This window comes from Astatotilapia calliptera, chromosome 4, assembly GCF_964374335.1.
Source record: "Astatotilapia calliptera chromosome 4, fAstCal68.1, whole genome shotgun sequence".
In the NCBI taxonomy this organism is placed as follows: domain Eukaryota; kingdom Metazoa; phylum Chordata; class Actinopteri; order Cichliformes; family Cichlidae; genus Astatotilapia; species Astatotilapia calliptera.
Genome location: NC_137425.1, coordinates 23,144,135 through 23,160,327, shown reverse-complemented (window position 1 = coordinate 23,160,327; position 16,193 = coordinate 23,144,135). Strand labels below are relative to the sequence as shown.

Sequence of the window (16,193 nt, the reverse complement as noted above, 5' to 3'; positions counted from 1 at the left end):
AGGGGCGGATGGAGGGTGAAAAGGAGGAAATAGAGGAAAAAGAAAAAGAGGGGGTAAAAAAAAAAAACCCCTAAAAAGGCTGTGAAGCTCGCTAAGTGTGAGACGCTAAGCCTCATGAGAGTGGGATGGGAACAATGGCCCAGTGGAAGTGGTTGGCGGTACTGCTCGCGGTGTGTGTCAGGATGAATGCAGAGGATACGGTTGATATTACGAAATGCAGATGTGCATACAGTTCAAGAAGTTAGAAAGTTTTACTCCTATACAATTTTTACAAAGACACAAGAGTAACAACATTAGAATATATATAAAACTTTACATTGCTAACACCGTGACACGCCAGTTATGTTGTAAAAACATTCATAAACACCAAATCTACATTCCAGTGTGCTTCGTAGGTCTTGGTCCCATTTTACTGTGCATGACAGGGATCCAGAGTTAAACCTGGAACTATCAGCGCTCATCGATGGCGGCCAATTTAGCAATGCCAGGAAAATATGAGCCTGGATTTGCGCGATGGTGCTTTGTAGATGTCACAATGATGCTGTGAAACTTGTGGGATAACACAAGGGAACATAACGCAATACTTCACTTTAAGAATACTAAGAGCGGTGAAAGGCTTGTTGCAGATACAATGCCATAAACACATCAGGAATTCTATCGTTGAATAAAGAAAGAGTGAGCTGACACGAGTGAAGCGGTAAGCTTGTGCTTCTCTACACTGAATAAAACTGGTTGGATTAATGCGGTTGATATTTTCTCTTGTTCCTGCCCTGCACAAAAAGCAGATGTTGACACCTCGGACATTTTTGATTCAATACTTCAACGTCTTTGGTATCCAGTGTTTGGTGCTGTGATTCCTGTTTTGGGCTGCAATCTTGGAGATACCCCAGTATGGCCTAAAAGAACTACAGACATTTACTGAACATACACATTTACTGCTTTGAAACCTCCTCTATCGGTCCATCGGTGTTAATTAGCGGGGGCCACGTATTCCGGGTTGATGTAGGAAAAGCCGAGGAAATCGTCCTGGTCCAGGTTCATGATGACGAGCTTGTCTGTTGGCGTCAAGTCCACAGCCATCTTAGTGAACTCCTTGTCAAAGTTGCAGGTGTCCCGACGGTTCCTCTGCAGGTGGGGTTCAGAGATTATGAAGGGGAGAGGATGTGATGAGAGGGAGGAACGACAGAAAAAATATTGTTGGAGGAGAGTGGGATGGATTGGGATGGAAAAGAGAATCCACTGCTGTTAAACACCCTATAGCGGACAATCAACTTAAAGCACAAGCTCTTTTGAACTAAAGAAACTGCAATATTGTTCAGTTTCTGTACTGTGATGGTGCAACGAACAAATGATTAGGAAGCGCTTCCCTTTCGTACCCGAGGTCAAATAAATCCTGTTCACTCTCATGTCTGTCTGTCTTCCTCTGTTTCAAGTCTTTATGCTTATTGCTCAGTCACAATACAGTAAAAATAGGACATCGGCCTCCTTGCAACTAGGAAAAAAATCGGTGTTTCCCCGGTGAAAGCTTTGGTGTTGGAGACTGATTATAAGATGTTACATAGTGTACAACACTGCCAACCTCTGCATAGTCCATGTCCAATCACCTTTCAATTGCAAGGTGATTGGACAGCTCGCACGCGTGGGCTAACTCAAACTGACTGCAGTCACTCTCATACAGCTATGCAAATTGTTACGAGCACCAATCAATGGCCAAGAGTAAGCATATGTATGCAAATGTGCTGTTTATAGGGTTGGGAAACCTGCAGTCAGCTGAGAATGAAGACTTTATCACAGCTGATTGCGATATCATGACGAACTTTTGCAGGTAATTGTCAGCTTGACCCAATTCAATCGCCAACGGAAAGCAGAGGATCTGTCTTTTTGCACTTTTATTGTCAAGGTGCTTTGAAGATGGCAACTGGCTTTGAATGGACACAAACCTGGTCCTCAAAGTCTTCAAAGCAATTATTTCAAAGGCAAGTTCAGTGCACACAGAAGCAGTAATTTTGGTTATGCCACTAGCATGAGCCTGTAGCATGAGCCAGGTTACTTTGCTGTTTGCAGAAAGTTTATCTTTACTGCACACAGGTGAATTGTATCAATTCTTATTTAAAAAATTTTTATTTCCAAAACCTGTACTTGCTTTTTTTCCTTTTTTGGCTTACAAATGAGAAACAACACAGAACACAAGAAACAGCATCAAATGTGCTTGAACTGATAACCAGAGACTGTTCATTCAAAACCCACAAAACTCTGGTATTTTCTTTACATTTGTAGATCAAAGTGGATACCCTAAAAAATTTGTTGTCTGTCTCTCACAGTGGAAATGTTGATGCTAGTGATCCCTGAAATGAAACCACCTGCTGCGGCACAAAATCCTGTGTGCAGTCACATGGTATGTTAGGAAAAACTCACCTGAACATCTAATCTTTCCAGTTAAGTTTCACTATCTAAAGTATTTAAACTTTATTATTAAATGTTAAGAAGAATGTGAATGTTGCCCCACAAGAATACAGAAGACCTTCTTGACCTTCATCTAAGAAAAGGCGTTGTAGCTGGTTGGACTTGCTAAGCCTTGAAAATAAGAAACATCTCTCTTTTTTCAGCACTGAACAAAACAGAACAGTGGTGTATTCAGTCCATTTGCATTGCACAGAAAGTTTTTGGATGAAGCACAGCACCCCCACTTCCCTTCCTTTAGGGCTTTTCCAATCTTCATGTAATAACACTTTGCTAGTAAACACACAAGTGCAAGTAGAAAGAAAAGTTGAGTCTGGACTTAAACATGTGGAAAATAATCAGTTAGAACAAACGTGAGTCAGGCTGTTCATAAGGAAATAGGATATTAGGAGATCAAGCCATTTTCAGTATAATTTATGGATATGCTGGGAAACTGCATACAGTAAAGGAGAGCTGCAGAGAGGAGTGAGTGCTGAGAGGTGCTAAGCAAAGAGAGGAAAGAGACAAACTTGAGGGGGTCGAGTACACCAACTGTGACTTTCTGCAGGAGGTGAGGGATCCTGGGTGGATGCACTCGTAGTAAAGCAGGAGGGGCTTTCTCTGGGGCAGAGGCTCATTAACACACAACCTGGCTCATTTTTTATGTATAGATTTATGAAAGGCAACACCAAGCTTCACCGCTGGCAAGTATGTTCCCCAAAGAAATAGAAGTAAAGACGGAACCAGAACAGCACAAACTTTAAAATGATCTCCAGTGTGGCCATTTCCATCTTTAATCAAAAGCAAAGACACCTTAGGCTGATTTCTATAACGCAGATATCACATTGTGTTTCACCTGCTCTTTATCAGCTTTTAACTTTTTCTAATTATGAGTCCTACTTACTGTCACTCCCTGGGTCTCACGTCGCCAGATCATTTACATAAGTGTGAAAACTTTGCATGCCTTCATCAGCATGTTTCAGCGTTCTTCGATGTTATCACATACTTAAAACGCAAACTTTGATGAGCTAATTCACAAATAATATGCTATATAATAATATGGAAAATATATATTCACTGGCCATTTCATTAAATATGTTTGTTCAAGTGCTCTTTAACACATATGTAATCAAACCCGACCGCTTTGAGCTGAAAGGAGGATGACGCTACTTCAAATAGCCACTTGTTACAACCAAAGTATGCAGAACAGCATCTCTGAACACACAACACATCCAACCTTGAAGCAAATGTGGTACAGCAGCAGAAGACCACATCCAGTGCCACTTTCATCAGCTAAGAACAGGGCATTGAGGCTATAATTGGCACAAGCTCACCAAAATTGGACAATACAAGACTGAAAATCGTTGCCAGGTCTGATAACTCTTGATTTCTGCTGCTACGTTAGGGTCAGAATTTAGTGTGAGCATCCTTCCAGTCTACCTGAGTATTGTTACTGACATGTCCATCCCTTTATGGCCACAGTGTACCCATCTTTTGATGGCTGCTTCCAGCTCAAGCTGGTTAACCTCAAGCAGGTTTCTGTATTTCATTTGAGTTCAGTGAACTCAAATGGCCTCTACAGTCATCAGATCTCAATCCTGTAGACTGAAATCTGATGACTCCTTTGTGATGTGGTCGCTGAATGTACCTTTAAATGCATCTGGAGTTGGCAAAAAAATGACCAGAATATAGTCAGTGTTTAAGACGTAATATTAAAAAGCCATAGAGTCACAGTGGGATGAATAGCAAAGAAGGAGAGAAGAAAAAATAAAATCAAGCAGTTACATAAATATTCACATCACCAGGAAAGCAGCGGTAGCGGGGAAGAGCTTATAAGAGGCAATCCACAGAAAAATCCACAATCATAAATATTTTGATTAAAAAGACAGCAAGCGATTTATCAAATACATCCATAAAGTCAACAGTGTGAGGATCTATCAGCATGTAAGTCTGAAAAACACAAATAAATGAAGACACAGTGGCAACGTGAAAAGGAAGAGAAAAAGAGACAGGGTTAGGCGGAGAGGACTGCTGGCTTTCTAGGCTATTTAAAAATCAGTCTTCAGTTTTCAGACCCTTCTTCTGTGGAACCAGCTCCCAGTTTGGATTTGGGAGACCGACACCCTCTCTACTTTTAAGACTAGACTTAAAACTTTTCTTTTTGATAAAGCTTATAGTTAGGGCTGGATCAGGTGACCCTGAATCCTCCCTTAGGCCTAGGCTGCTGGACGCTTCCCATGATGCACTGAGTGTTTCGTCTGCACTCATCTGTCTTCAGTCTATATGTGTTTATGCAAGACTCTGCATTTAATCATTAATTATTATTAATCTCTGACTATTCTATAGCATGTCTTTAGCCTTGTGTCCTCCCCTCTAAACCAAATAGTCACAGCAGATGGCTGGCCCTTCCTGAGCTTGTTCTGCCAGAGGTTCCTTCCTGTTAAAAAGGAGTTTTTCTTTCCGCTGTTACCAAGTTCTTGCTCATAAGGCGGTCATCTGATTATTGTAGGCTCTGGAGAGACTGTTGTTGTGATTTGGTCATATATAAATAGAATTGAATTAAATAAGAGTGGAACCAATATTTATAAAGGGTGAAAGTTGATACAAGATGGTGGAGGAAGAATGAAGGAGTACAGAGAGGGACAGGAGGGCCTTTAACACAGGGGAAACTACAAATAAGTGTTACATACCTTTATCTTCCAGCTTTCTCATGGCCTAAGATAAGCTCCCTCTAGCTACAGGGACACACCTGCCACAGTTGGCTGAGGTCCACCTCACGTTCCTGGCTTTTATACCCACTGGAGTGTCTCCTCTCAGGAGAGGCCTGGTGGGTACAAAACCCATACAGAGCACGTGTGTTTTGCTCTCCAAGTAGAATATCCGATGGCGAGATTAAGTTTTATCTAACCCTCATTCCACACTCAATACATACTACTGTGAGGTTAAGCACTGTTACAGTCCTAAAAGGTGTATTTAGAGTTATAGCAAACAGCTTAAAACAATGAATTGAAAGTTTTTGCAAAGGACATCTAGAACAGTGTACCTCGAGCACTTTATGTGCACTCATGTTAATGGGAAAGCTGCTAATCTCAAATTAAATGAGGTCATATCTCTAAAACATACGAGCTAATTTCAACAAATATTTAATCTATAGTAGTACCAAAACTTCCACTGTATGTGATCATCCTGATCATATTTGATCTACAGGTACCATTTGTTTTTAAGTTTTATTATATTCAAGTACAAATAAAAATGTATTTTAGTCCACTGGATAAAATGGTCCAGAGTTGAACATATCCAGCTACCTCTTTGTTATTAAACCCCTCCTCCTGCTGCAATTTACATCAGTGATCATAGACTGGAGCATATCACTGTGATGAAGCTAACATGATGTGCTAGTTTGAGACATATATCTGCAAGAGATTTCAGTTTGCTCATGTGAAAGAGGAGTCTTTCACAGAAAGGTTAGACATGGAGTTCCACAGGGCTCTTAACTCGGCCCAATATATATTACCTTGTTAATGTATCTTCTCTATCATTGAGACTTCTCCCATATTAGTTTCTCTTCACTGCTTGCATTTAAAATCAAATGGAATTTGAAACCCACCCACCCAGCTATTTTTGCATTTATAGAAAACTAAAGTTACTACATTTAGAATATATATATATATATATATATATATATATATATATATATATATATATATATATATATATATATATATATGGCGAGAGAGAGAGAGACAGAGAGAGACAGAGAGAAATAGAGAGATAGATAGATATATAAATTCCCCGCTCGCCCCTGCGGGCGGTCAATCCTTCAAGCTCGGGTCCTCTACCAGAGGCCTGGGAGCTTGAGGGTCCTGCGCAGTATCTTAGCTGTTCCTAGGACTGCGCTCTTCTGGACAGAGATCTCCGATGTTGTTCCCGGGACCTGCCGGAGCCACTCGCCTAGTCACCGCACCTAGTGCTCCAATTACCACTGGGACCACTGTTACCTTCACCCTCCACATTTTCTCGAGCTCTTCTCTTAGCTTGGTCATTCTCCACCACCTTTGGGGGTGTTTCCCATTTTGACCTCGGGACTTCCTGGTTATACTCGGCACCGATGTTCCTGTATACTATGCCGGCCACTTGGTTATGGCGTTCCATGTATGCCTTGCCTGCTAGCATCTTGCACCCTGCTGTTATGTGCTGGATTGTCTCTGGGGCATCTTTACACAGCCTGCACCTGGGGTCTTGCCTGGTGTGATAGACCCCAGCCTCTATGGATCTTGTGCTCAGAGCTTGTTCTTGTGCTGCCATGATTAGTGCCTCTGTGCTGTCCTTCAGTCCAGCTTTGTCCAGCCACTGGTAGGATTTCTGGATATCAACCACCTCCGCTATCTGCCGGTGGTACATACCGTGCAGGGGCCTGTCCTCATATATATATATATACACGAGGACATACACACACATATAAGTCTCTGCTTCCTAATATAGATTAGGAAGTAGAGACTTCTCCCATATTAGTTTCTCTTCACTGGTTGCATTTAAAATCAAATGGAATTTGAAATCCATTGTTGTTGTTGTTGTTTTAAAAATCTACAACACACAGAATCATGTGATCAAAACTGGGAATGGGATGCAGAGCCTTCAGCTATCGGGTAACTGTTCTTTTTGATAAAGCTTTTTATTAGGCCTAGCTCAGGTGAATTTACTGGGGTAAATAGTATATAAACAATACAGCATGTTATTAACTTTGTGTATTATTTCCTCTGTAGTTTCCTCTTTTCCCTCGCTGTCCTCTTATCCTTTGCCTTTCTTGCAGGCATCTCTTGTTTTAGTGATATCTGTTTCTTATGTTTGATTGCTGAACCCACCAGTTTTATAGTCTATCGTTTCTCCCTAAGTGGTCTAGGAAAATTGCCACCCTGTGTATGGGTTTGCTATGTAAGGCCCTCTGATTCAAATTCATTCTTAGATTTAGTTTACAAACACATTTAACTTTCTTTAATAAAAGGCCAAATGTCCTGTCTCTGAAGCTCCATAAGTGAGATGCTTCAACTCCTATTGTAAGTTGCTTATCTGGAGTCATGTGTATGTAGGTAGTTGACAGCACTGAGCATCCTTCAATAGAATTATGCAGACAGGAAGCACAAACACATATGAAAAGATGCATGCGTGTGTACGTTCCCAAAACCTTGAAAATGGTCCGCTGTGTGCATTCCAGCTATTTACCAAACATGAACACACACACATACACACACACAGCTGCCAGCCATGTAGGCCAGCTCATAATGTGTTCCATCTCAACACGCTTCATTTGCAGTTAATGCTGCAAGGCAGAGAGACAGAGATATGAAGAGAAAAAAAGAGAGAGAGGGAGAGAAAGAGATGCAGCAAAGGACAGAGAGGGAGATAAATATCAGTGGCTCTTGGTATAGATACATAGCTAGAAAGCTCAGAATATGCAGTGACATTAAGCAAGACACACAATTTTATTACACACGACTGTGTTCTGGTAGCATTGATTTTAATGGAGGAACATGGCTGAATCTTGAATTTTGTATTTGCCTCCTTACACCTTTCCTCCCCTTCCTCTCCTCCTCTTCTCCCTTTGCCCGACTCCCCTGCACCTCTCTCTCATCCCATCTCTTTTCAGTAACAAGAGGATTAGTGGGAGACGAGCCGATGTCAGCTGAGGTTGTGGGGAGAGTGGGAGGCACGGGAAAGGGGAGGTGAAGAGGAGAGGAGGGTGAATGAAAGGCGGTATCGAACGCTGACCTGTTTTGGGCTGATAAGCGCCGACTGCTTTGTGCTAAAGCCACTGGCTTTAATTTGGGGGCCGCAACATTTGGAATTAATTATCATACATACTCCAGCACTGCTGTGGCTTACTGTGTACACTGGCTATTACATCCACTCCAATACAAACTTTATACAGCTTATGTGCTGGAACTTGCTGTTACACAGGAATCTGACTTGCTTTATAAAAAACATTTGCATAAAATACAGCTGCACTACAGCGTTAGTGTAAAGTTAACAGAGGGACGTGAGGTAAAGTATATTTTCTGTTCTGGCTGTGGGCTAAGGCAACAGGAAAACACTATTCTTGACCATTAAAATGTATGTAGCCTATTATACTGTATAATCAGGGAAATGTGCTTTACACAGTATCATTTGTTTTCAATGTCAGAGCTAAGGTTTTCGCCTAGCTCCATATCAAAACTTGAAATTAGCGAACATGATTCTTGTCCTCCAATAAATGATTACAGCACTGACGGCCACTTTATTAGGTACAGGTTGCTAGTCCTGGGTTGGAGCCCTTTTTGTTTTACAGCCTTAATTCTCTGTGGCACAGATTCAACAAGGTGCTGGAAAAATTCCTCAGAGATGTTGCTCCATATTGGCACGACAGCATCACACAGTTGCTGCAGATTTGTCTGCTGTACATCTGTGATGTGAATCTCAAATGTACTGTATTGGGATCTGGTGATTGTGGAGGTTATTTGAGTACAGTGAACTAATCGTCATGTTGAAGAAACCAGATTATTTGGGCTCTGTGAGTTTTGTGCATTATCCTGCTGGAAGCAGCCATCAGATGTTGGCTATAAAAGTTTGGACATGATCATCAATACTTAGATTGTGGTGTTTTAATAATTTTCAGAAAATATTCCCCACATCGTTACACCAGCAGCAGCAGCAGACTGAACCGTTGATACAAGGCAGGATGGATCCATGTTTTCAACCTTTTAATCCTAACATCAAAATGTTGTAGTTGAAATTGAAATTAACCACATCAGACAACATTTTTCCAATTTTCTATTATCCAGTTTCGTTGAAACCTCACTCTCCTCAGTTAGAGGAAATGTGTGCTGAGAGATGCTCTTCTGCATACCTTGGCTGTAACAAGTGGTTATTTGAATTACTGTTGCCTTGCTATGAGCCTGCTGACATCAACAAGACATTTTCACTCAGACAAATGACGCTTCTTTGGACCATTCTCTGTAAACCCTCGAGATGTTTTTGTGGGAAAATCTCAGCAGATCAGCCAGTTCTGTCCATGTCTATATACCTAAATACACTGCGTTGCTGCTTTGTGATTGGCTGTTTAATCATTTGTGTTAACAGGTAGTTGACCAAGTGACCAAAGACCTGAAGAAGTGGTTGGTGACTATAAATTTACACTATAAAGAAAGGGCTGTAAAGATGCATGACATTTTGTAAAGTAAACCTGTGATTCAAGAATATGGATAAAAAGTGTTTAAACTTACTTTATCATGCAGCATTTTCCAACTTTAGTTTATTCAGTTTTGAGTCTAATTCTGCTGCTTGAATCAGCTCATAACACATCCAAGCAAAATTATGGTGCAACAAGTTCCTAGCAAAGGTTTGTCTTTGTGGAGCCTTAACATTTGTTTTAACAATTCAATCAAACTTATAATCAGTCTTTGCATATGTGTTAATTATAGTCTTTTATTTTTTTTAAGTGTTTATGTGCACTTGTCTAATGTCCTTGTTAATTTTTTTTACAAGTCTTATATAAAAAAAACCCCAACAACTCACAATTAATAAAATATCTTTTGCTTTCATTCTTTAAAATAAATAAATAAAAGAATGTTCAGTGAGTCACGGTCCTCTTATTCATCAGTCCGACACGATTCAGTGAGAGGTTACTGTTGTCCTGTATAGTAAGTTAAAAATTTGTTTTATTAGATTTATTCATGCTTATAGCCCTGCATGGCCTCTATCTTTAAACCAAAAATGTATTGCACCTCACAGAGAACATGGCCTCAAAAGACCCCGTGTACGTGTAACCTGTTAATTAAGAAGCATCAGTAGTGCTGGTAGAAGAATTAGCCTTGGAGAAAACGCTGTTTTGAATATTTAAGCTACACTCCAGCTTCATATGGATAGACGCTAGAGTGGAATCACTCTTCTTATCTAACTCAGCAGGGAAACAAGTCTGAGTATTTCCATAAATGTCAAACTAGTTATCATTTTGGGGAAAACAACATTACAAATGTGTTTATGTAGAGGAAACATTGATTTAAAAAAATTAAGGACATTCTGTGATAAAATGTCAACAAGAGTCACAGAGCCGATGGCTGCTGCCTGAGCCAAAGTACTTTAACATCAGCGTATAAATGTGGAACTGTACGTGTGCAAAATAAATCAGGTTAACTGCTGAAGCTGTAGACGTTTATACCTGTATGTTGTAAATTGCTACATACAGACTTGACGCTGTGTTCCCGGGTAATTTGGAAGGCATTTGCCTTTTTTTGGAGACTGCTTCAAAAGTAAATGTATTACTGACAATGAAAAATACCTTTCTTTTGATACTCTCATATGTATGGGCTCAAAATGTGGTCATAAATATTTTGTACTTGTAAATCAGGATTTGTATGTGTAAAAAAGATTTGTGTGTGGACTTAGCCAAAAAAAAACCCTGCAAGTTACAAGTACAAATTTTGACCCTATTTTTCTTCATTTCATCTGATTGGTCAATGTCATGTCAATCACAAATGTAACAATCCAATCAGAGAACAGATGGGTTTGGCTGTTGGAGGGGCGCTTTTTTTTGAACTGGGTTTTGGGTTTTGAACAGGGTTTTCTTTGGCTAAGTCCACACACAAATCTTTTTTATACATACACAAATTCTTTTTACACATACAAATCCTGATTTACAAGTACAAAATATTTATGACCACATTTTGAGCCCATACATATACAGTATTTTATGCATATCTGAGGTCGGGTGAAAGCCTCATCAGGTTTGTTTAACACTAAAAAGCAGCTGTTGTTACCATGGAACACCGGTCACATGTTCAATGCTCGATCCAGCAAAAACTAGAACCGATGTAGATGATTCATTGATGTTTCTCACAGGACATCGGGCATCTTTTTTACCATTCTCATTAACCGTTAAGCCTAACTAGCCTGATTTTACTCTTCATTCTTGGATTTTGAAGCTTCACTGGGTTTATGAACAGCCAGAAGCATTCCTGGTGCTGTATTTGTTTTCCCATCACACTCTAGCACAGGTCAGACATGGTTCACAAACTCTGCATCTAGCCGGTCTCCACACTTGTTGACACTGAAACGGACTAAGAGAAATAAACGGTGCACGATACAGTTATTAAAAGTAAATGTGCAGGAGCAGCAGCTGCTTGACTACAGTGGATTGCGAGCAGCTTTAGAGGCGGTGAGAAGCGGCTGAGTGGCTCAGCAGGGCTGTGTATATGTAGGCCGTGTTCTGCATGTTATTTCCTTGAAGTCATCAGACCTACGCTCCCCCATCAGGAAAAGGCTCTTATGATAAGTGGCAGCCATGAAATATGCACAGCCTGTCGTAGCCGCCTGCATTGCTTCGTGGAGCCTCGCTTCGCTTCCTTGTCCCCTCCCTCCATCTTATTCTCCCAGCCACTGTCCCTTCTTAATGCTTTTTTCTTCTTGCCTCCCTTCATTGTTGTTCAATGCCGCCCTCTCCTTTTCATCTTATATTGTTTCTCTTTTCCAATTGCTCAGCAAAACCCCCGTCTGTCAGCCCTCATCACTCTAATCTCTCTGTCTTCTTACCTCCTTTGCTCTCTCTCACTGTCCTCCGTCCCGTCATTCTCTTTTAAAATCAAATCAGTTCGGTCTCCACGGACAGAAACGGAGCGTGCGTTTGTGTGAGAATGACACGAATAAAGAGCAAGTAAATGAGGGGCTGAAATAAAAAATATGAAAGCATGGAGCCACGGAGCCACAGACAGTTCCTGCAGCAGATTAAAACGTACACAGTGCACTCGAAAACACACTAAACATCTTGTAATGCGTCATTGAAATTCTTTATTTTGGGTATGTCGGCTTTTCTTGAAAAACAAGCAAAAAAAAAGAAAAGAAAAAAGAATGGCACATGGAAAGCATTTTTAAAGCATTTTTTTCTTTCCTTTTTTCAGTATATACCTATGCTCATACATAACGTTAATAACAGTAGCTGGAATCACACAGTCTTTGAAGCACTGCTGACACAGAAACATGGATCATCCTAATATGTTAAATATATATCATATCTAACTAATAAAAAAAGGTTAAAAAAAGTTGTTTTTTTCATGCACAGTCCTTTTTTGCTTCTCCTTCAGCAGGAAGGAATCATCGAAACAGACACAAATCCTGGAGCAAGACTTCTCTTCCCCTCCACATGTATAATTATATGTATATATCAGTTTTTAACAGTAATATATATGTTTCATTATATATATTTCTATAGTTGCTGTTGCTGTTAGATTTCAGTGGCTGAAATAAATACTGACAATGGAGGTTCGACATAGAAAGTAGACACAGGCGACATCGAGTCATAAAACACATTTTCATTCACACTCAAGAAAAACGATAGAAAACTGAAATGTTCTCCCCTGCTGAACTCAGCATTTAAACTCAAAAGACATCCAAACGAGACCGCTTTAATCAAAAGCCAAATTACGGTATATTATAGGCCTCTGTCTCTGCTCGCATCTGATTGGATTAGAGGGACCGTGTGTTACAGTATTCTGCGACAAAATGATGATGATAAAAAATCTTAGCGATGTCAGTTTCCTGCTAACCCTTCCTCACCTTAGACACAACCTTAACTCTATCTGTAGGCGACAGGGCTCTTTTATATCTACCATTTTTTTAAAAAAAGTAATGAATTAAGAAAATTACAATCATTGAAGAAGCCCAGAGTATGTGCAACTATAGCTAAATCAGACATTACTGTGAGTATAGCTGTCACATATGATTAATTTACTGTTATCTTTTAAAGCTTCTTAGCATCACTGATAGCTGCCACTCATTCAAGTGAATTTACTGTATGATAGCATTTCTACGCAGTGCACAAACCTCTACAATCTGCTAGCATCGCTTGTTTGGACTGAAGCCGACAGGATAATTGCAATCTATCACCTAATCCCAGTATAAATGATGAACCCCTAAACCTAAGCAAACATCCAGGTGTGCCAAATAATTTTCACAAAAGGGAATTATATTTGAATAGGATAATTATACTGGATCTAAACATTCCTGCAGTTGCTTTTTTGGCTATCAAATAATAAGTGGATCTGCAAGTAAATGGTACCTCCTGCACCAAGACTTTCAATATTTTGGTGGGGACATAGAGGATATATTCTACCCAATCTCAAGTAAGGTCAATTAAAAAAAAAAAAAAACCTTGATATTTTCTCCTAAACTCATTTTAAAGAGTTACGTTTGATGGCAATAACAATAATTAACATTTAAACTATGCATTATAAAGATCCCATTCAACTCTGATCAAGTGGATGCCTGAAGACCTCCAACTGCCACCAGAACAAAAACCATCAGCTGCAGATATACAAGAAGAAAGTTACTGAACCAGAGTGTTAACGCACCAACTTTGCAGACAAACAAACCCCCCCAACGACCTCCTCCACTGTCCCTCTTTAATAAGTGGCTAGAGTCAAAGAGACACAAAGCCTGAGCTGAACAGACGTACTGCTAACCTCACCACCTCAATATGTAAATCACTAACAGGATTATTGCTTGCTAGGGAAAACAAAAGAGAAAACACAGAGTTTTCTACTTCAGCAGGCCTACTGTAACATTACCTTCTGTCCCAGTTATTCTTATGGCAAACACAGACAGCAAATCACAGTGGGTTAAACCTCAACTCCTACTTCTAGAAAAGTAGACCAAAAACCCAGGAAAGCCTGATATATTGTTCTGATTTTCTGTTTCTCTGTCCTTAAAGAAACTTTTCATAGGCTAAGTGACTTTTAAAGATGCTCAAGGACTTAAACATGCATTTTGACAGCAGAGACCTGGGCCCACTTTTGACTTTCAGACAAGAAATCCTAACCTGCAAATCAGCTGTGTGTTTGAGGTGGTGCTTTCCAAGGTCTACAGAGGTGGAATTTGGCATCACTGTTCATCCAAACTAAAATTTTTTTGGACTTTCTAAAGCCCTAGCCGCACAGACCTAGAGACCAACCTGTGACCCCTAGCATCAACCACTTGATGAGAGGATACTAGTGGATACCAGTAGATATTAGTGGATATGAGTGGAGACTCGTCAACTGGTTGATGCTAGAGATTGATTGATGCACTGCTATGTGAACTTGATCTAAAAGAGGTATACGATGATGCTGCACCAAAAACCTTCTTGGGATTGCGTTGCTCACCTTTAAAACTTTTCTTCAAACTCTCACCAACTGAAGCAGTGAAACCATGAGAAGTGCAATGCAAAACTAGAAAGGCCAAACTGTCTCCAGTTTGTGGCAAATTTACTTCAAGTTTCACTGCCAGTCAGAAAGTAGTTGGAGACTGTTTGCAAAGAAGCCAGTGTCTTCTTTGCAAACTGTGGGTGACTGTGGCAATCAAGGATCAAGTTTTTGGTGTAGCACCCTCTTTGTGACCAATTTCACCTACCAACTGTTACCAACCACTTGCCAACCAGTCCTAGTGACCGGAGGTTGCGAGAGGTTGCCAACTGGTCTCTAAAGGGTTTGGATCACTCTTGTGACTAGAAAGAGATGCACCTTTTTGACTGCTAGTAAAACATTTTATTCTAATTTCTTTTATTTCTTTCCTAAAATGCAAATAGATTTTTCTATTCTGCCTCTACCACATTAATACTGCTCGATTTAAAGAGGGCTGCCGACATTTACCACGCTAACAAAAGTAAAAGGTTGTATGGACTCACAAAAATGCAAACACATAAGTGTGTTTGCATAGACAGTACTTGTTCCCTAACACAAACACGCTTATACCGACACACACACACACACACACACACACACACACACACACACACACACACACACACACACACACACACACACACTGTAAACAAATGGTCAGATATTGGAATCATGCTTTTATAAAACACAAAGAAATAACTGCTAGTCTTTTTCATCGCTTAAATACTGCTTAACAGACATCAGATCAGAGTACAAGAAATGGCATTATCTATTTGTCTGACTCAAACCCTCGGTAAAGACTACATTTCCCAACAGCATTTTTTTATGGACAGAAATTACATGCAATCTGATATTTGTGGTACAAACCTGAAAACTCGCAGTATTAATTATTAAAATAATACTCCATGAGCAAATATGCTAAAATGCAGTTGGGAGATAAGGTCCAGGGCTACTCTTGATATAGAAACTCATGCATGCATGTCAAGCATTCCAGTTTATAGGTATAAACACACAGACACTATTATTAATATAAGCCCACTAAGAAGCACACTAAAATTATAGGCTTATCAAAATGCACTGGAAAAGCTGAGGAATGGGTAAAAGAAAAGCTAAATCACATTTCCCACCTGAATAAAAGTTAGAAAATGGAGTGCCAAAGCTATGTTACACAGGACGTCTCGCGGTTGTTTAGTTGTGAAATCCTATAGTTAGATTGTAAAAGTTTTAGTAAATGCATTTATTAAAATATAATCACCCTTTTAGTCACACCCTAACTGTGCTATATGAAATCCAATTATTTTGGTCCCTCGGTTTCAAAATCCATGATTTATGAACTTTAAAAGATCCTAATTAATTTCTAATCCTTTATCTGATTGCGCATGCTAAATTAAACCCAAACTCTTTGTTCACACTGCAAGCAACACAATTTGAAAATCACCCAAGATACAAAAAAAGACAGATTTAGAAAGCACGTCAGATGCTTCTTGGTATGTACTGTGTCATGCACGCTATTGTTCTAAACTGGTTTAGAACGATCATCCGCAACACTTAAACCACCGACAGCAGAAATGA

The 16,193-nt window shown here is 39.9% G+C and overlaps 1 protein-coding gene across 1 annotated transcript in view; it reads right to left on the bottom strand.

The window, feature by feature from the left end:
- Nucleotides 1–830: 830 nt before the first annotated feature.
- The window catches only part of prkcbb (protein kinase C, beta b), a 103,027-nt gene continuing 87,664 nt past the window's right edge, over nucleotides 831–16,193 (bottom strand). The window contains exon 17 of the mRNA XM_026165483.2: nucleotides 831–1,125. Coding sequence (XP_026021268.1) covers nucleotides 970–1,125 — 156 coding nt within the window. The 3' untranslated portion in view covers nucleotides 831–969. The remainder of the gene's footprint in view (nucleotides 1,126–16,193) is intronic.